A 21,695-nucleotide genomic window follows, 5' to 3' on the forward strand; every position below is an offset into this window, starting at 1 on the left:
AGGACCTCTGGTGTCATCACTCTTCTTTCCACGGGCTGTGACCTCTGCCTCTGCTGGCCTTCCCCACCTACCCAGGATCTCGGTCTGTGCCGTCTGGTTCCTAAAACCTATTGACAGAAGAGCTGAGTGTAGGGTGGGGAAGAGGGGCTCACGAGACAGGGAGGAACTTCCCGGCTGATTCCAACTGACACTCATCTTCCGGGCAGCTTCCCGGCCAGCCCTCCCCTCACCTTACCCTCACTCTATCTGGGGTCTGCACCTCTCAGACAGGGCTTCCCGTGTCTCTGGACTCCACACAGCACTAACTTTCTGTGGTGTGGCAGAGATGACCAGCTCTCCATGAGACGCCAGCTCTCCCTGCCACTGTGCTCTGAGCAGCAGGGACTACTCTTCCCAGCACCCCCTGCCCCCTGCAGTTAGGGGCCGCCTTGTGACTTGGTCCTGGGGGCCCCCCTACACCCCCAGGCCAGACGTCCTCCATGACCTCTTCCCTTTTCAGTTTGACAGGAATGAATTCCTGGGGCAAGCTTAGCAGCCAGGTGCTGGAGATGAGAAATGTTCCTACAGCCAGGTGCCCTAAAGACTGCATGAAAGAGGGACGGCCTGCCAACCTGCTGACCCACCGGCTCCGGTACAGGAGCAAAAAATAAACTTCCAGTGTACGTAACCCACGCTCCACTTTTTGATCTCTTGGGAGCAACAGTTAGGCTGCCCTACCGTAAGGGCCTGGCTGACCACAGTCACGTTCAAACCTGACTGAGGGGCTGGCTCCCCGTGCTCTCAGACAGAAATACGCTCAGAGGTAACTTACCACATGAGAGGCATCCGTTTCTCTCTGGACAGACAGGAGAACAACGGGATTGGGTAGGAGTTGGGTCACAAAATACCTATCTAACAAGGTTTTTAAGCTAGAGAAAAGGACAGCCCCTCGCGCTTTGTGTGTGGTGGAGGGAAGGAGCCAGGCTGGTGAGTGAAAGAAGAGATGCAAAAATCTACGGTTCGCTCAGAACGGCAGGAAGCTGCTACCTACCAAGTGCCCGAAGCCCTCCCTAGAAGCGTCCCAACCCTCAGGCTTCAGGGTACAGGTTGTGGGAGAGAGGATGGAAGGGGAAATAGACCGTGAGCTGCCAGCTGTACCAACCAGGGTGTGAGCTCTGGGTAGGAAATCTGTGCATGGAAATTTCCTGCATGTAAAGGCCCTTCACATAAACTATCATTTTGCCCTAATTTTTTTTTTAGTATAAATTTCATTTCAAAAGATTCCCACCTGTTGTGACCAAACTATGGAGAACAAAATTTTTGGTCTGGTTTGGATGTAATAAGCAGTAAATGGTAGGAAAATGGCAGGAGAGCAAAAACTCAGAAAAAAAGAGCTGAGGATATCCTAGAGGGAAGATCCCCTCTGGCCAGGTTTTCTCTCACCTTATGAAGGGCACAATCTGTCCCCCAGAAGTGGGGTCCGGGGTCCCACAATCTCCTTTCTGAGCGTCTTCACCCAAGGCTCTCCTGCCAAAGGGTGCCCAGAAGAGACCCCACCACTTCTTCTGCATGAAATAAATCCTCCTTCTGCCTCCTCTTTCTCACTCCCTTCTTTGGCTACTACTGCCTGTTCTGCCCTCAGAGTCTGTCTGAGAGGAAGGGATTTGTCAATGGATTCTGGACTCTGTTTGCTATCTGTCGGATGTTACACAACTCTGCCATCCGAGCCCTGTTCCCCCCAGATCTCTGCTCACCAGACTCTTCTTTTCATGCTTTTTACTCCTGGCCAAGCTTCGAGGAATAAAACTGCCTTTCAGAAACAGTCTGACTTAGGTCACTAGTCGTTTTCTCTTTATCAGGCAGATATTTCTCTTCTGCACAGACAAGCTTTTCAGGACTGCAAAGAAAAGTAGAAAAAATTTACCTTAATTCAGTTATAAACAGAATTGTACCATTCAATAACTGTCTGAAAATTAAGTTAAGGAACTCAATACTCACTTGATGAAAAAGAGAGACTGAGAAAACATCACTTTGTGGCCGTCAATCAGTCTGCCCCACCCACACCTCTGCTGCTGCCACTCTTAGGCAGTAAGTCACGTGACCTTCTCAGGCTGTGGCAGAGGCTCCTGACCCAGAGCCTCAGGCCCTAGAGCTGTAATTGGGACAGAGGGGCTCCAGGCAGCTTTAGAGGGCTCAGACCAGAAAGGCAGGACCAGGGCATCCATTTTCCAGGACATGCACAAGAAAGCAGGGAAAGAGAAAGGAAGCAGTTCACAAAGAGAAGCTGTGACGAATGCCACACAGTCCCAAAGAGGAAAGGACTGGCCTCGTGGTCTCTCAAGTGGCCTGGCTATCTTCCTGACTGCTATGGTCTGAATGTTTGTGTCCCCCCAAAATTCAGATGTTGAAACACAACCCCCAATGTGATGTTATTAGGAGGTGAGGCGTTTGGGAAGTGATTAGGTCATGAGGGCAGAGACCTCATAAATGGGATTAGTGACCTTATAAAACAGGCCTAAGAGAGTTCCCTCACCCCTTCCACAGTGTCAACCAGAAAGCAGGTCCTTACCAGACACTGAATCTGCTGGCACCTTGATCTTGGACTTCCCTGCCTCCACAACTGAGAGAAATGTATTTCTGTCATTTATAAGCCACCCAGTCTCATATCCTGTTATAGCAGCCTGCACAGACAGAGACACTGACTGTGGCTTCCATGACAGACTGATGCTTTCTAACATACCCAGGCCCCCTTGCCTTTTTTTTTTTTAACTTGACAAGGACTCTGCTTTTTGTAATCAAACTGTCTCTAACATAGCCACCTTGCTCTTAAGTCCTTTTCTTACTTTATTGAACAGCCACCTGAGGCACCTCCAGGAGTGTCCTCTCAGAATGTTTCCCAGGGCTGTCTCCACTCCTGCCCTGGGAAGCCCAGGCCTATCTAGAGAAATCACCGCCTCCTTCATTCCTCCATTCCTGCCTTCCTTCCTTTACTCATCATACAATGTTCCAGCTAAGCATTTACTCATCAATGTTCCCAGAGCATTTACTCATCATACAATGTTCCAGCTAAGTGCTGGGAGCACCAAGATAAGTTAGCAGCCCCTGCCCTCAAGGGGCTTGCTGTAGAGGCAAGAGGCAAATGGGGGAGTAGAGGTACTTCATCGTGTGATAATCCTCTCAAGTGCTGACTTGACCCAGATATTTCTGTGCTTTAGTGTATTTCTTTTCTTTAGGGAGTGGGGATTTTTTAGAAGAAGCCAGAAAAGGTGGCAGGATTCAGAGGGCACCTTATGTGCTATGTTGAGTCTGGACATTATTGGAAGGGTTATGGGAAGCTACTGAAGGGTTTTCTGTTGGGGAGGGTTGATCACTTCAAAAAGATGGAAAGGTAGAGAGTCCATCAGAAGAGACAGACCCAAGCGCAGAATACCAGTTAAGGAGCTATGACCGTCTATAAAGGCCGAGGAGCCAGAGAAGGGAGATGAGGAAATAAAGCAATATAAAGTCTTTGTCTTGCTAGGGGATGGGGAGTTATATAATTATTGACATTTAAATAAAAATATTTGTTAAAACTGATAAAGAAACCATGAAACCAGAAATAGAACATAAAACTTCCAAATCACAAGAAAACAAAGTAGTGTTGTTCATTCCAGCAAAACTCAGGATGGGGGATAAAAAGGAAACACCAAGAAAACACAACAGGGCTTTTTCTTTTTTTTCTTTCTCTCTCTCTTTCTTCCTCTCTTTCTTTCTCTCTTTTATAATTTTTTTTTTGTAGAATTTATAAGTCTGCACAGACTGACACTCCTGCTGCAAAAACTAGAGAAAAATAAAAAGAATTCACCTCCTTCCGGCCCCACAAAATTCATACTTTAAAGTCTTTGGACAGCAGTGTAAACAATTCCAGAGAAGAAAGAGCCCTTCCAGAATGAGCTGGCAATCTCTGGCTACTTTGTCCCCTGGGAGCTTTGGCCAACATCAGGTAGCAGGGACTGACTCCTCCATGCCCCCGGCGTACCTCTGGTGGATCTTTCCTCCCAGGCCTGGTGCTGTCCTTGAAAGTGAGTAGTCAACCTTGTTCTGAACACCACCCCACCCTGCGGAGGGGGGATCAAACCAGGGCACTTGAAAGAGGTCCCCTCAGGCCCTGAATATAGACAGCCTTCCCCAAAACCCATCTGAAAAAGAACCAAATAAAATGCTAGAACTATAAAAATAAAACAATTGAAAATAAGAACTCAGTGGGTGGGTTTAACAACATATTATTAGACACAATTGAAGAGATAATTAGTAAAAATACCTAGTATCAAATATGGGGCAACAAAAAGGATGGGAAATACACAAGAAAGGGTAAGAGACAGGGAGTACAATGAGAAAATCTAAAATATGTTTAACTGGAGTACCAGAAAGAAAGTAGAGAATATGGCAGAGGTAACCATCAAAGAGAAAATGAATGAGAACTTCCCAGAACTGACTAAAGATATCACTTTACAGATACAAAAAGACCCATGAATCCTGAGTAGGATAAATAAAAAGAAATCCGCATCTAGAAACATCATGGAAAACTACTAAAATCAAAGACAACAAGAAAATCTTAAAGGCATCCAGAAAAAAAAATAATTATCTTCAAAGGAACAACGGTAGGATGGGCAATTGAAAGAGCAAAAGACAGGGGGATATAATATTTGTTGAAAGAAAATATCTGCCAACCTAACATTCTTAATCCTGTGAGAACAGCCTTTAAGAATGAAAGTAAAAAAAAAATAAAAAAAATAAAAATAAAAATAAATAAAAATTTAAAAAAAGTAATAAAAAAATAAAAAAAAAAGAATGAAAGTAAAGTCTTGAAATGGCTACATACTGTGTGAGTCCAACTATACGACATTCTGTAAAAGGCAAAACTACAGACACAGCAAAAAGACCTTTCCTGCATTTGCTACGAGTTTTGCTTCCCACAGGCCTTGCAGAAGCTGTGGGCTGCTCTCTTGGAACCACTCTGTGGAGACTGAAAGTCAGCTGGGGCAATCTGGCATACTGCCTGGCCTTCTCTAGTTCTTTAAAATTCTTTTAAGGTACATCGTTTTCCTACAGGAAGATAAAAATCTAAATCAACACTCTTAAAGTCAACTCCAGTCACTCTTGGGGTAGGAAATCACTTGACAATTGAAGTCTCTAAAGACAAAGCCCCATGATCACAAGTACCCATCTTATACTGAAAAATAGCCCTCCGCTCTTCATCCAACTCTTGCTGTCTTCTAAACAGAGGATCACAGAACGGTGGGACCGTAACCTGCGAGAACATGACTCTTTGAGGACGCAAGTACAGTTTGTATTAAGCATTTTAAATCTGTCTGAAGCATTCGAGTGTGGCCTTACTCTATACCAACTCGGCTGAGAATAAGGACCCAGGAATAATGTCATACAGAGCAAGGGAAGCGTAAATGCCACCTGCCTCACACTAGGATATTTCACTGAGCCTTAAGTGGCTGAATGGAGCAAGGGCCACCCAAAGAGAAGACACATACTCCTGTTCAGAGTTCTACAGTATCACTGCATCAGTCAACAAATATCTGCTAATGCGACTGCGTGCTGCAACCCAGCAAGGTCCTGTCCTTGGGGATCTCTCAGTCTAGAACAGACAAGTCATAGACAACGACCACCTTGTCATGAGAGGCGTCAGCTCGGGTGCTTTAGGAGCACAAGGCAGAGCCCTAAGCCGGCTTGGGAGGAAGAGCGCCCCTTTGGGGGCTGACCACTGGTCTCTAAGGGCCCATGAGAACCGCGGGGCAGGAGAACATCAGTGTGCTGAGGGTCAGGGACCAGCTACAGAGGTCGTGGAGGAAGGTGATTTTCTCCTCCCCCATCCTAAGTATAGGCTTTAGACAGAGGGACTATTTCCCCTTGTTTACTTCCCCACACACTTGACCTTGACCCTTGCAAATTTGCAAGGACAACATCCACTGAATGAGGAGACAGCATAATGACTGCCCAACACAATACCGTGAGTCCCCCAGAGCCAAAAGAACCTTCCTATCTTCACAACCATGATTTGCCTTGGTTTTCGGGAGAAGCAAAAGAAACCACTTTTCTCTTCAGAGCCACACACGTTTTTTTAATGAATAGTATTATCAGATGGTCACTTTTGTTACACAGGAGTAAAAAACCTGAAACCTACATCTCAAAATTTTAAAGCCTATATTGTTGGTTTAAAATGTGAAGACTCATTACAAGTTCAACTACTGGCTCCCTGGGCAGCCTTTCTTGCATCCCTCCTTTCACCTCCCCTAGAAAGGAGCTCTCCCGGCGCTGGTTCTGTGACACTCTCATCACACTCACTGTCCACTTATCTTCCCCTACCTCCTGGGCTTCGAGTTTGCTGAATGTGAGTGGGTGGATGAATGAATGAATGGACGAATTATCACACACATGCAAGTGCCTTTTTCACAATGTCAATTCCCAAGCAGTCGAAATTACTTTGGGTTCCTAATCTAAAACTCAGAGAAAATGCTTTTGTGAATGTTTTTTTAATGAATGCAGAATAACTATGAGACTTCTAAAGTGACCAGGTTTTCCCCAACCCCAGAGCTTCTAAGAATAAATAGGTAAACGTAAGAAACTTACTTACCTTTCCATAATTTGAGTCCTTTTTTCTCATATAAAAAGGATCGTATACTTCAGGATCATAAGTCTCCAAATATAATTTCCTTTAAAAAAAAATAAGTACACTTAAGAGCAAAGCATTACATTTAAACGTGCTTTAGTATATTTCTTGTTTTTGCAAGATTCAAAAAAGCCAAATACTTTATTCCATTTCTTATATAAAATCATAGATTCAAAGGGTTGGAAGAAATCTCAGAAGTAACTGAGATTGCAGTGAGAGTCCACCACCTTCTGGGAGAAGTAATCATCCAGCTTTAGTCTCATGTCATCCACTAGCCTTGTTTGAGAACCTTCTGCTCCATTCTTGGTCATTCTAACCACCAGAAAGCTTGTCCTTAAGACAGAGCTGAAGTCTGCCTTGTCACTGCCAGTTCTCCCCGTGAAGCAACACAAAACACAACTACTCTTCATCCACATGTCAGCCTTTTACAATATGTACTTAAAGGTTTCATTTCCTCTTGTATCGTCTCTGCCTTGGGCTAAATATGCTGTATTTCTTTCCACTTTTCCTCCTGTGAAGTGTTGCCCAGCTCCACCCTCTTCTAAAGGTTCTGTAACTGGTGACTATCCCCAGGTGGACAGGTTGGGCCTGATGCTTCCCACTCGAAGCACCGCCTCTCAATACAGCCTAAGAACTCAGATGGTTTCTTGGAAGCCAGCTCACACGGCTGACTCACACTGAATTTACTGTCATTTTAAATCACTTAGACTTCAACACATGGCTTTTCTAAGGCATGGCTTCCCCATCCTACACTTGTGTGATCACATTTCTGGGCATACTTGTAAGACGTTGCACTTTGGTTTCAAAGTGACCTGGATTCAACCTTGAGCTCTGTCTCTTAGGGCATTTAGGAAGAAGTAGTTAACATACACGTCCAGAAATTTTGCTCAGTAAATATACCTAAATACTCTAACATTCCAGTCAAACTACTCTAGATCTCTGCTAAATACCTGGAAATTTAGGTGGGCCTTAATGTCAAAAGAGGGTCCTGATCTCAAAGTTAAAATAGAAAACTCTTCCATAGAAGAAGCCAAAATTTTGTTCTTGTTTTGTAAAACCAAACTGAATAACAGAGGGTATAAACTGGTGATCCCTTCACCTCATGGTTGACTAACTCAACAGCCATGGAAACCGCTTCTCCTTTGCCCACAACCTATTAGAGAGATTGGAAAGGCACACACTCTTTCCTGGCTCTGCTTTTAGCTAGGACTTGGCATGTGACCCAGTTATGGCCAATGAGACCTGAGGGGAAATCTGCTAGGAGCTTCTGGGGACTCTTTTTGCTTCCTGATCACAAAGGATGAGATGAGGTGTAAGAAAAGGACCCCCTGGCATCATTTCTCACCCTTTCTTCCTGCCTTGAACACAGACCTAATACCTGGAGCTGTAAGCAACCAAATGTGCTTTCAAATGTGAGGGTGACGGGCAGAAACTGAAAATATTCAGGATAGCAGAATAGAACAACAGGAAAAAACCTGACATTAATGACATTGTTATGCCGCCAGAACCCACCATGAGACCACCTATCCCTCTATTTCTTATTAACCAATAAATGTTCTTATGGTTTAAGCCACTGTTATTCTATTAACATTTACCTAAAAGCATTCCTGATAAATCTAGTTCCAAATCAACACTTCTATTCCCTCTACCTGGAATTTCAGGTTTAAAAATGCAGTAGGTTGTATCACAGTTCCATGAATTCATCTTAAATACAAAAATAAATTTGAGACTCTTTGCATAAATAAAAATGCTGACCCAACTTTTCAAATAATGCTTCATTAAAAAAAAAAAACTCTCATGGGATTTCCCTGGTGGTCCAGTGGTGAAGACTCCGTGCTTCCACTGCAGGGGGCACGGGTTCCAGCCCTAGCTGGGAAACTAAGATCCCACATACTACATGTCTTGTGGCATGGCCAAAATAAATAAAATAAATAAAAATAAAAACCCCATGCTCCAGTGATTCTAAAGCTGCCAAAAAAAAAAAAAAATTCTCATACCGTTTTATTTGTGTGCTTTAAAAAATATTCAGAATTCTCTTGTTTTTTCCAACCCTTTATATGAAATTACTTTTTCCATAATTCTCTGAAGAGGCTTTGCAACATTTTCAGTCCATTTTTTATGTAACAACTCTTTTCTTCTTTCCTTAAAAACATCCAGATGCTGAAAATACGTATCCAATATCTAAGGAAGTAATACAAACAAGGAAAACAAATTATTAAGAAGTTTTCCAGGCTTCCCTGGTGGCGCAGTGGTTGAGAGTCCGCCTGTCGATGCAGGGGACGTGGGTCTGTGCCCCGGTCCAGGAAGATCCCACATGCCGCGGAGCGGCTGCGCCCGTGAGCCATGGCTGCTGAGCCTGCGCGTCCGGAGCCTGGTGCTCCGCAACGGGAGAGACCACAACTGTGAGAGGCCCACGTATCGCAAAAAAAAAAAAAAAAAAAAACTGAATTTTGGGCTTCCCTGTGGTGCAGTGGTTTAGAGTCCGCCTGCCGATGCAGGGGATACGGGTTCAAGCCCTGGTCTGGGAGGATCCCACATGCCGCGGAGCAACTGGGCCCGTGAGCCACAACTGCTGAGCCCACATGCCACAACTACTGAGCCCGTGTGCCACAACTACTCAAGTCCACGTGCCCAGAGCCCGTGCTCAGCAACAAGAGAAGCCGCCGCAATGAGAAGCCCACGCGCCGCGATGAAGAGTAGGCCCCGCTCGCCACAACTAGAGAAAGCCCGCGTGCAGCAACAGAGACCCAGCTCAGCCAAAAAAATAAATTAAATAAATAAATTTATTTTTTAAAAAAGAAGTTTTCCATTTATTTTCATTTGAATAAGCGGGGCGGGGGGGGGGGGCGGAGAACACTTGTTCCCACTCCTCAGCTCTCAGCACATTCAGGCTGCAAAGTCATAGAATAAGATATTTGAAGAACAGTATAAATTTCAGAAAGAGAACCTGAGAGCACAGAGCAGAAAGAACCCATGAACAGTTCGACACCACAACTGTGCCTCCAGATTAAACCACATCCAAACCACTCCTAACTCAGAAAACTCCTGCTTCTTTTTAAGAATTCAAAGCATTCCCTGGTCACCATTCCATGTCTCCAGCCTTCATTATCAGTAAAGACTGTGATAAAAGTGGTAGAAGAAAAAGAGCCTAGACTTGCATCAGCACCTCTCTCTCTTTTATAAAGGAGGGTAAACCCACCTACCTCTTTTGATGCTCAAATGAGAATATATATAAACTTCCTTTATAAATTATAAGCCACAGTACAAATGTTAACGTATTATACACCAAATTTCAATCCCTCTCATTGAGATGAAAACGTCCTTAAATTTATTAATTCCATAGTGACGATCAGTACTGATTGGTCATTATCCTTAAATACTAATTCATCTCTTGTGGCTTTACATATTCCCACTGTGATGTAGGAACATATGAGAGAGGGGTAGATTTTAGGAAAGAATTTCTATTCAGTAACAGGACAAAGACGGGGAGCAGTTAGAACAATCTCTCAGATCCCTTAAGGATAGATCTGGGACTCCCAACCTCCTAGTGATTCTGCAAGGAGATGGCACAATCTCAGATCTATGTAGTATGAATGGGTGATTCAGAGGAGGTTCGTTCTCCCAGAAAAATGAATCTCTCTGACATGGTAACATCCTCTTGGCCACACTGCTCTGTATCACTCTTGCTTACCTAGAACACACTTGGAATCCACTCTCTGTAGCCAACTCTTACCTTTGCAACATAATTTTCTCTAAATAATATCACGTATACAGCTTCATCAATGTCTTCTCTAGCCAATGCCTAAAATTACAGAATTAAATATTAGCATTTAGATCCTGAAGAAACAAACCAGTGACAAAATACAGTGTATTTTACCAATAGTTTGAGTGTAAATCTAACATCTGTACCTCAAAACATATTTTGTAACTTTTTATTATGGAAATTTTCAAACACAATTCTCCACGAACCCATCACCCAGGTTCAACAATGATCAACTCAGAGTCGATCTTATTTCATCCAAATCCCTACTCACTCCCCTGCCCCCCACCCAGATTATTTTGAATCAAATCCCTTACATCACACCATTATTTTTAAAGTACCAAGAAAGCTTACTAATTAAAGGGATCCTCTATAAAATGAAGCCTCTTTATAGGCAGTCTGTAGGTGTGTTTTAAAAGCCCTTGAAGTTTCCTGACTTCTGCTAGGTCTCTTTATAAGTTAAAACCTATTTATAAGTCAAAACTACAGAAGTTTGATTTAGTTCAACGGGTCCAGAGCCAATTAGCTGGGAACTCCTGGCTGAGGACCAAGATGGTCTTACATCTAGGGACTTGCTGTTTCCATTATGAGCTTGGGTAAAGCTGATGCACTTAAATCCTTACTTTAGGGCTTTTCATTTGGATCACTATGAACTGATCTTCCAGCTTTTACTCTTACAGAACTAAGTAAGGACAAGTGGAAAGGCAATAAAAATTCAGCATCTGGAAGAGAAATTCTGTTACCTAATAGAATTATCTAGTGTAAAGTGATACAGGTTCTTAAAACTATGTTATTCAATCTCTGGCTCATCTTTCAGTTCTGCCACAACGAGTGCATCAAAATAAACTAAACCTCAAACTCAAATACCAAATCTGTGAATAAGAGAAATCTCAAAACGGACAGTTGTATTTTTACCGGTATATTTAACAGCTTCACATGAAATCTAAAATGATATTCAGACAGCTAACTAGGGTCGTCTCCAAAATACAACCCTCTTGATAATGTAAACAGACTCTTGCTTTAAAATAAAGCCTTCTTACACTTATTTTAAGACGGAAATTGAAAAATCATGTAAAACAATTAAATGTTTTCCCCTAATACAACACAAATTTAGAATAAATCAATTTATCTGAAGTAGAAACATACACCGACAATCATCTTGAGAAATCACATTTTTTTAGCCATCCTATTAACATTATTAGCAAATGTTATACACACTATTGGGTGTATGTCAGATTTTTGAACCACTTTTTCTTCGTTTAAGGAAATAGTTTTTGATAGCTCCTTCTTAGTGATTGTGCGCGCGCACACACGCACACGCACACACACACACTCTCTCGCCACTCTTACTACCACCACAGTAAAAGGGGTAAAACAGAAGAAATATCCTAGAGCTTCTCTCTATAAAATAATGAAACTTTATGAGAAAATCATTGCTTTACCAGACCCTGGAGTATCAAGAATTCACTGGCAAGCCCAGACCTGGCTTTCACCGCCTCTCCCGCAGGGCAGCTCAGGGACTGCTGTTTACCCACAGCCCGCCCTGTTGCTGTCCTGATGCTGCGGTGACCACGGGAAACACTACAACCACCCTGGGCCAAATGCGATCCCTGGCCATTCCCATTCGGCGAATTCTTTGAGAGCCAAGTTTATGCCAGGCGCTGTTCTAGTTCTGGGGAAAACAACTGTGATTAGACACAACAGATCCTAATTTCAAGGGATTTATGTCCCACCACCCAAAGGCGGCCCCCAAATGCCACATTATTTTACCTCCATCAAAGCAACTGACTCGGGTTCTGGCCACTTTAATTGTTCTGGCCCAAAATGTTTATCATAGTTGGACATTTTCGTGGCAGCCATAAATAACAGAATCCCCGAAGGAAGGAAGAGTAAATTGAGGAGATAGGTGATTACAGTTGAAAAAGTGAGGTCTTTCAAATTCAGAAAGCAGTGTATCCTTGCTCTGCCACTTAATAGACTCGGTAAGTAAAATAAACAAAAAATAAATCCTCGGGTCCCCTAAACCTGTTTCAAAAAGGGGGTGATTAGGCTCCCCGACCCGTGGCCTTAAGGACCCAATCAGGCAACGCCTCAGGGTCTGCCCGGGGCTGGGCCCCCCTGGGCCACACCGCCGAGGGGCCACCGTGGGTGGTCACAGGCCTGGGCTGCCTTCTGCTCCCCACCTCGGGCTCTGCGCTCGGGGCGCTCTGGGGCCGGTGGCACGGCGACTCACTGTTCTGGGAGGGGAAGGGGAGCTCCTCTAAAAACAAATTAAAGCACTACGCTTAGACCCCAGCCCCTCTTCCCGCAAGCCCCCTACACCTCTCTCCACAGGGGGCGCAGAAAGGAAGGAGCCGCCCCCACCACCACCACCCCCCGCCACCGCTCGGGCTCGCCGCCACCCCGGCCTCTCCGTGCGACGTCCGCCAGGCCTTCAACCGTCCAATACGACACCACCCCAGGTTTTAGTTTAAAATATACATATATATAAATTTAGGTCATGTAAATTAATCCTAAAGAGAACTTACCATTTATCTGTATGATCCAGGGCAACAAGAAGAAGCGAGGATTGATTTTTAGTGCCCCTTTTGCCTAAGGAAAACAAAAGTCTCTCCTCCTATGCTCCAGGTCCTAAGTCTTCTGTGACTAGGAGTCAAACTCAACATGAGCCAGAGGGGTAATCAAAATGAATTTTTATAACTTTGCAGACTCAGAATCAGCACGTGGGTAATCAAAATGAATTTTTAAATTTTCTAAAGACTGCTGGAGAAACCTGGGGAGAATATGTGGGTGTGGATTTTAAGGGTGCCTGACAATTTAGGGAAAGAGCAAGTGAACTGAGATGGGTGCTAAGTAAGGTAGCTATTAGTATTTTTATTGTATCTTTCAGGCAACATTTCTTAACTCCTGGGGAAATACATTTGCAGTAACTGTCAATATACAGTACTGTCATTTCTTAATGATCATACAGACACTGGACTCAAAGATGAAGTTTATTGCAGATGCTCTTCTTAGACACAGAACAATTCTTGAGCGCCTTTCTTGCTCCTCATCCTGAATGATTCCTGCTGGCAGATGGCTTCCTTTGAAGCAGCCTTCTTTTGTGTCCTCTTTTACCAGCCAAGGCTCAGGGTGTGTGCTCCTTGGTTGCTAAAATCTTTTGAAAATGACAGAAAAGTGTAATTGATACAGGGATGAGGGGCTTACAAGAGCAGAAAGAATTCCTCTGCTTTAGCTGAGCTGATCTCCCTGAAACCTAGCCCTCCTGTTGGCGCTAAGTGACTTGGAGGCAGGGTCCCCACCTAAAGCTCCTGACTCAGCCTCTCCTCACTCTATCTGGATTCAGAAACAAGGAGCTTCCGGGACAGAGCCAACCCTATTATAGGTGGGGTAGAGCACTGATGTGTGATATGATTTGAGGGACCCCTATGGTCCTGCTTTCTGATGTCAATATGCCTGGAGTGCTAATTTACACTAGGATTATTGTGATTTATAAAATACTAGGTTCCCTTCTCTTTTCAAACCTCTGAATCTCTGTCCGCCTTCACTATCAGCTGATGGATGACCTTCTGACTTATGTGAGGAAACAAATTAAACAGAAGTAAACAATCTTCCTTCACAAAATTCACCAAGCTGGTTTCATCTATGGCTATGCCCTCTGCCTTCCTTCCTCTTGTAATGATGGATTGTCCTGACCTCAAGTCGTGGATCCTACCTCTCCACAGGTAAAGGAGGTGGGAGGGTGGAGGAATGGATGAGGTAGAGTATTTTAAGTAGAGAAGTCAGAGAAGGCTTCTCTGGAGAGATGATGTTTGTGCAGAAGTCTGAGTGACCTGAGAAAATGAGACATGGAGAGATCTGTGGAAGGAGTGTTCCAGGCAGATGGGCTGGTAGAGGCAAAAGCCTGAGATGGGGGTGAGGTTGACGCGTTCACACAACAAGAAAAGGAACATAGTGAGCGTGGAAAGAAAGGCAGGTGATACAGGTGGGGAGGAGGCAGGTGCCCAATCGTACAGGAGGTTAGAGGCCATGATAAGGAGTTAGAATAAAATTCAAAGTGTGAGGGGAGGCCATTAGAAGGTTTTGAGTAGGGGAGAATTCTGATCTAATTAACACTTTTAAAAGAATATGGTGCTGCATGGGGAACTGATTATACAGGGGCGAGAGCAGAAGCAGGAAAATGAGTTAGGAGGCTAATGCAATAGGCCAGGTAAGATCACAGAGGCTTGAACCAGTGGTAGTAGTGAAGAATTGAGAAGTGAACGAGCTAACAGAGCTCATTACCTATAAGACATGCGAACTGAGTGAAAGCAAGAAATAAAAAATGACTCCTAGACTTTTATCCTAGGGGTCCTTTTTGGATTATAGTCCTATTCACTGAACTAAGAGAAATTTGGCAGGAAGAGGGGCAGAGTGCAAAATTAAGACTAATCCTTGGGACTTCCCTGGTGGTCCAGTGGTTAAGACTCCGTGCTTCCACTTCAGGGGCCACGGATTCAATCCCTGGTAGGGGAACTAAGATCCCACATGCCATGTGGTGTAGCCAAAAAAAAAAGAATAATCCTGTTTGGGGCTGGTTATATCAAGAGACCCATAACCAGTACAGTACATAAGAAGGGTGTGTAGGGTATGATTACAAAGCAACTTATTGTATTGTTTTTCCTCACTGTCCATTTAAACCTGTTTGGTTGGGTAGTTCTCCAGCAACTTCCTGTTTTATTTCCTCATTGCAATTACTAGCTCAAGTGATATATATTTGCCTGTTTATTGTCTGTCTCCCATCAAAATGTGAGCTCCTTGAGATCAGAGATTTATCTGTCTTGTTTACCTCTAGTCTCCAGCCTTTCAAACACTGCCTGGTTCAGAGAAGGTTCTTGTTAAAATTTGAGGAAGAAAGCAAGCAAGCACATGGGAGGATACTAAAACATGACAGTAAAAGGAGTGAAACCACAAAATTAAATCTTAATACATTTACCGTGAGTTAAAAAAAAGTAGCCCCCTTATCCTTTAGGAGTGGGGAAACAGAGTCAGAAAAGAAGTATGATAGATTGACTGTAGACTCAGACAAACAAATCATTTCCCTATTGATTTCTAACTGGGAGATGGGGAGGATAGGCTGTGACTTCTCCTTCAAATCCACTCCTAACAGAAGCTACACTCCAGAGACTCGGGACACAGGGTGTAGAGAAGAGAACTGAAGGGAAGTGGCCCCTAGACCGGGAAGCAGTAGGCTAGCCTAGACAAGTCAAATGGCACCAAGTTTAACCAAAGTCACCTTAGGATGAGAAATCTGTGAACAACTACATTCCTATACATTTTACATTTGGGGACTTTTACTTTTTAAACTTTACTTAATAACTCAGTATATGGTCCTTTTGAAAATTTTTGCCTTTCTTGGCTAAATTAAGGGGAACAAAATTTGGGGCCTGGCTTGAGTGTGGTAACTGGTAAATGTGGTAGAGAGATGGTAGAGATGGTGGAGGGATGGAAGAAGGGCAAAATCAGGAGAGGGAGCTAGGGAAATCCTACAGTCCACCTTCTAGAGGACACCTCTATTGTGCAGCTGCCAGGGGCAACTCTCTTCATTCCCTCTGAACCAAGGAAACCTGCCTCAGTTTCTTCTACTCACTCCCTTTTGGCAGGGGGAGAGGGTAGGGAGGGTGGCCCACTGCTTCCTGTCTTCCGGGAAGACTGCCATACAGAGAAGTTGTTCCCAGCAGCTCAGATTTTGGTATCAGCAATTGCTGCCTTGTGTATTACAAGATGGAACTACACCGGCTCTCACCGCATCCTGGTCCTCATCCCTGTCTGCCTCCTAGCTCAAGAAAGTTCAAGGAAGAAAAGTGCCCTTTAGAGTTGGCCTCTTTGGGACTTGGATTCTATCCTTCCTGATAACATAGAGGTTCTTTTTCCAGAAAGGATGACCCTGTGTTTCCAGAGGGAGGAACCAGAAAGGAAAAAATTCTCCTATCAACTCAATTGTAGCATTTAATATTTTATTTAAATTTGAAGCTGATGAGTTCTATATGAATTTACACATTTTTATGAAAAATAAACCCAAATAAATAGCATTACCTTGCTCTAGTAATATTTTCATCTGAAATTTCATTGCTGCTTAATCAAATAGCTGAGTGAGGGTTCTCTGGCATATATGAGCCCGTCACAGAAGTGTCCACTGTGGCTTCCCTGGGAAGGTCTAACTCTACCAAAGACAAACATGCCTCTTCCACCTCGATGCTGTAATTGGTATGCTTCCCTAATTCATGGAAGAAAATATAATCTTCCTCCTTCCTCCAGGGGGAGCTCATGAATTTAAGCCTCTAGTTTAAGCCCCTAGGTACTCCAACAATGCAATATTCTCCTTCATATCTGAGTCACACTCTGCTATAAAAGACATTAAAGGACAAAACCTCTCCTTTTATACAATATATAAAAATTAAATAGGATTAAGATGTTTATTATCCTAAAACCTGACTCATACAAATATGTATGAGACCATGGCAGTTACAGATTGCAGAGGAACTTATTACTCTTTTGGAGCCTAACAGAAAAGAGTGATGCTAAAGCATTCCATCTTTTAAGGATTTCAGCTACCAAGTGAATAGGGCTTAATTTCAATACTTCCTATTATCCCTCAACTTCAGCTCCCATTCAAAAAAGCAGCAAAGTGTTAAACCACACCTCAAAAACACTGAGAAGTCCACAATGGCGAGCACCATCTCTAACAGTTATCTGTTTCTACTTTAAATCACTAAAAAGACCCTCATGAGGCAACCAGTTGTTCTCTCTGCGGGACATGTCAGAATCAAGCATCTCTAAGAGCCCTCTGGCTTCTGCCACGTTGTATTTATTCAACAAATTCTGAGTTTATTCAGAATGAGGAAAGGGAAACTACTGCAGCTTACTTTCGAGCTTTTTAGGAACAGAGAACTAACTGTAAGCCAACCTCCTAAACATCATGTAAGCTCACTTATCTTCTGCCTTGCTAGGTTCTTTTTTTTATTATTATCAAGTTTTACTACGATATAATTTATGCACCATAAAATTCACCCATTTTAAATGCACAAATCAATGATTTTTAGTGTATCTCCAGAGTTGTGTAACCACCACCATGATCTAGTTTTAGAACATTTCTATCAGTCCAAAACCTCATGCTCACTTACAGTCACTCTCCATTCCCAACTCCAGCCCCAGGCAACCAATAATCAACTTCCTGTCTCTATAGATTTGCTTTTGCTGAACATTACACTTAAATATAAATAGAATAAAAATTGTGATTGTATTCTTTCACTGAGTATAATAGTTTTGAAGTTCATCCGTGTTGTATAGCAAGTGTAAGTACTTCTTTTCCTCTTAATTTCCAAATAATATTCCATGTATGGATGCACCACATTTTGTTTATCCATTCACCACTTTATGAACATCTGGGTGGTTTCCACTTTTGGGCTATTATGAATAATGGTGCCATGTACACCCACTCATACACAAGCCTTTATGTGGCCATATATTTCCATTTCTCCTGGATAGAAACCTAGGAGTTAAATTGCTGGTCACTTGGTAATTTAATGTTTAACTTTTTGAGAAACTGACAAACTGTTTTCCAAAGTTGCTGCACCATTTTACATTCCCTTCAACAGTGTCTGAGGGGCATACACCCAGAGAAAACCATAATTCAAAAGGACATATGCACCCCAATGTTCACTGAAATACTATTTATAATAGCCAGGTCATGGAATCAACCTAACTGCCCACTGACAGATGAATGGATAAAGAAGATGTGGTACATATATACAATGGAATATTACTCCGCCATAAAAAGGAACAAAATTGTGTCATTTGTAGAGACGTGGATGGACCTAGAGTCTGTCATACAGAGTGAAGTCAGAAAGAGAAAAACAAATATCGAATATTAACACATATATGTGGAATCTAGAAAAATGGTACAGATGAACCGGTTTGCAAGGCAGAAATTGAGACACAGATGTAGAGAACAAACATATGGACACCAAGGGGGGAAAGTGTGTGCGTGGGGGGGGGGATGAATTGGGAGATTGGGATTGACATATATACACTAATATGTATAAAATAGATAACTAATAAGAACCTGCTGTATAAAACAAAATAAAATTCAAAAAAAAAGAAGTAAAAAAAACCCAAGAAAACAATGTCTGATGGATCTCATTACTTTTAATCAGATACTTAACCAGTTATGTAACTATGTAGAGAAATCTCTTACTTTTAATTCCATTAACTAGTAAATTGAGATGATTCGCCATGTTACACACACAGTAGTATGTACCACTTTTCTGCTTATAACCTCTCTTCACTCTGGGTACAATATTGTAACAGCTACTACCCACCAGAACTAGTCCAAAATTCCATTTTTACTGCTCCAATTCAATTAAAAACCTCCTAACCTTTAACTTTAGTATGAGTTGTTAACAACTTTTTTCTATGTCTATGCTTGTTATTTCTGAATGTGTCAGCTGTTTGTTCTTTAAAACCAGAAAAAGCTGAGGAAAGTTGCCTCCTTTCCCAGTGGTGGGAAATGCCTGATGTCCAGCCACAAGAGTCTGGTGTATTCCTTGGCACCAACCCCAGCAACTTAAAATGATGGCAGGGGATGAAAACACAGCCAAGCATGTTAAATGAAAGAAGAACAAAGCTATGGAATAATAGGCTTACTTGTAAACAACTGCTTTTTCTTCTTCCTGGGATTCCAGAAGATGAGGAGTTTTTGCAGAGGGTTTCAAGTCAAAACTACTTTCGTTAAAATTCACTTTTACTTTTAACCTTTAATAAGATAACAGGTGTGAGAGGATGTCCTGAAAACAATATTAGCTTGCATTTATACAGAAATCATTGTTATACATTGACTGCTACGTATATTGTCCAAAATATCATTACTTCAAACTGGTGTGCATTCTTGGGTGTTTCAGAATTGCTGAAACTATGATAGAGACTGGTTTACTATTTACTGAGACCCTAGAATCAGCTAGGCAAAGTTTAAAGTATTCCCTATATCCTACAGCTTATACTCTAAATGTAAAAAGAAGCTCCAGAGATTGTCATTTACAAGCATAAACGTAAAATGCTTTTCCTAAGAAAGAATCCAAACAACCCATTTCCCAGTCTCCTTTGCCATAAGGTGGCAGGCAGGTGCCTTAGACCCCTCTAGTCTTGCCCCAGTCAAGAGATGGTTGGGGGACTTCCCTGGTAGTCCAGTGGTAAAGAATCCACCTTACAACTCAGGGGACGCGAGTTCGATCCCCGCTCACGAAACTAAGATCCCACATGCTGCTGGGCAACTAAGCCCACACGCTACAACTACTGAGCTGGCGCACCTCATCTAGAGCCCACGCGCTCTGGAAAACGCGCGCCACAACTACAGAGCCCACACGCCCTGGAGCCAGCGTGCCACAACTAGAGAAGAGAAAACCCACAGGCCACAGCTAGAGAGAAGCCCACGCACCACAACGAAGAGCTGGTGCGCCGCAAGGAAAGGTCCTGTGTGCTGCAACTAAGACCCAACGTAGCCAAAAATAAATTAATTAAATAAATAAATAATAAATAAATCTTAAAAAAAGAGTTGGTTGGAAGGGTGATACTGGCCCTGTGAGGAGCATCCATTTTGTTGGCACAGATTACAGCAGACCTGGTGGGGTTCTAAGCCAACCACTGGAGCAGCAGCTTCCTGATTCAGCAGTTTCCTGATCATAGTAGAAACAACACATCCCTTGGCCAGCCAATTCTACACTGTGATTTTGGGAGTTATTTCTGAAATTCAGCCCTGTTTCTTAAGACCTCCTAATGATTTCATGAGCAGTGTTAAGTCCTCAATAAATGAATCCTTTTCTGGGGTGGCTTCAGTTGTCTGAAACCAAGAGCCATTATCGTAACTAACACACCCAGTACACCTAGCATGCAAATAGCCACACAAAGAATTAATGGAGGGCTTCCCTGGTGGCGCAGTGGTTGAGAGCCCGCCTGCCGATGCAGGGGACACGGGTTCATGCCCCGGTCCGGGAAGATCCCACATGCTGCGGAGCAGCTAGGCCCGTGAGCCATGGCCGCTGAGGCTCTGCAACGGGAGAGGCCACAACAGTGAGAGGCCCGCGTACCGCAAAAAAAAAAAAAAAAAAAAAAAGAATTAATGGAAAGGATCAGTCTGATCCTGATTTAGTCAGAATGAATATTCCTAGAGAATGTGGATTTTGAAATATGTTTTGAGTAAAAGAAATCGGTATGGCAAACATTTAGATTAGGGTATAAAGCACTACTAACAAGAGGGAAAAAAGGGTTTCCTGTGTTAATATATCTGAGAAGGACTAATGCAGTGGCCCATTTGTCTGCAGGAACATTCTTAGGCAAAGCTATCCTGGGGCAGAACCTTGAGATGAGAGTAAATACTAAGGGTACCAAACAATAATGAAAAGGTTGGATTAGAAGAGTATTATCGGATTAGACTTCTCAACTACCTTTCCTGCTCAGAGCAAACCAAAAGTAGGGACAGGAATGTCCTTAGTCAAGGAATCCAATGGCTTCCTCTCAGTTCTCTGTATTTGGCACAGTGCCTGATCCTTCTTGTCACCCTTTCCTCTCCTGATATCTGTGGCAAATCACAGACTGCTTCTTCTGTCTCCTTTTCTTCTTCCCACCTCCTAAACTTTATAGCACAACCTTTCATCTCAGTATTTTTCTTTTTCCCAGTATTCTCTCCTCAGCCTATCTAATCCATTCTTATGCTTTTACTCTCATTTCCAAAGTGAACAACTCTTTAATTTAGTTCTCCAACCTCAAATCCCCTTCTCTCTTGAGCTGTTGCCTCACTTTTCCAACAACCTGTAATACATCTTTACTTGAAAGGACTACCAGTATATAAAACTCAGTATGAACAAAACTGAACTCATCAATTGCATTTCTGAATCTGCTCCTCCTATGTTCCATCTTCTGCTGATAGCACCTCCAATCTTCCAGTGACCTAGATTTATATAGCAGGGTCTTTGGCCTCCCCCTCTCCCTGCTCATTACTTCATTAGTCCATGAAACAAGCACTTTATGCCACTCAATTACTATCCTCAAGGTAATTACAGTACATGTAAAGATATATATATATATATATATATGTATATATATGAACAAAAAATATACTGTATATAGTAATGGCTGACTAGCAGCTCTGAGGCAGTGATCTTCAAGCAGTTTTGTTTATATGCTCCTTAAAAGAGTTTTGAAAAACCACATAACCCCTTGAACATTTTAAAGGTGACACCTATAATTTTTCATTGCAAGTTT

At 42.8% G+C, this 21,695-nt stretch overlaps 1 protein-coding gene across 6 annotated transcripts in view; it reads right to left on the reverse strand.

Moving 5' to 3' along the window:
- The window catches only part of LOC307196299 (protein FAM228B), a 50,807-nt gene that overhangs the window by 2,556 nt on the left and 26,556 nt on the right, over positions 1 to 21,695 (reverse strand). For 3 of the 6 annotated variants that reach the window (XR_013831103.1, XR_013831104.1, XR_013831105.1), the window contains exons 8-11: positions 19,086 to 19,193; positions 10,374 to 10,442; positions 6,605 to 6,683; positions 1,734 to 1,876 (exon numbers count right to left, since the gene is read on the reverse strand). Coding sequence is in view for 3 of the 6 variants with exons in the window: in XM_079941160.1 (XP_079797286.1) it covers positions 10,403 to 10,442; positions 19,086 to 19,193 (148 nt within the window). In the remaining 3 variants the exon portion in view is untranslated. Of the gene's footprint in view, positions 1 to 1,733; positions 1,877 to 5,435; positions 6,684 to 8,747; positions 8,822 to 10,373; positions 10,443 to 12,816; positions 13,558 to 19,085; positions 19,194 to 21,695 lie in introns of those variants that run through there. The other 3 variants (XM_079941160.1, XM_079941161.1, XM_079941162.1) reach the window with 3 other exon arrangements.

The sequence above is a fragment of the Stenella coeruleoalba genome (genome assembly GCF_951394435.1).
Source record: "Stenella coeruleoalba genome assembly, chromosome: 13".
Lineage (NCBI taxonomy): Eukaryota > Metazoa > Chordata > Mammalia > Artiodactyla > Delphinidae > Stenella > Stenella coeruleoalba.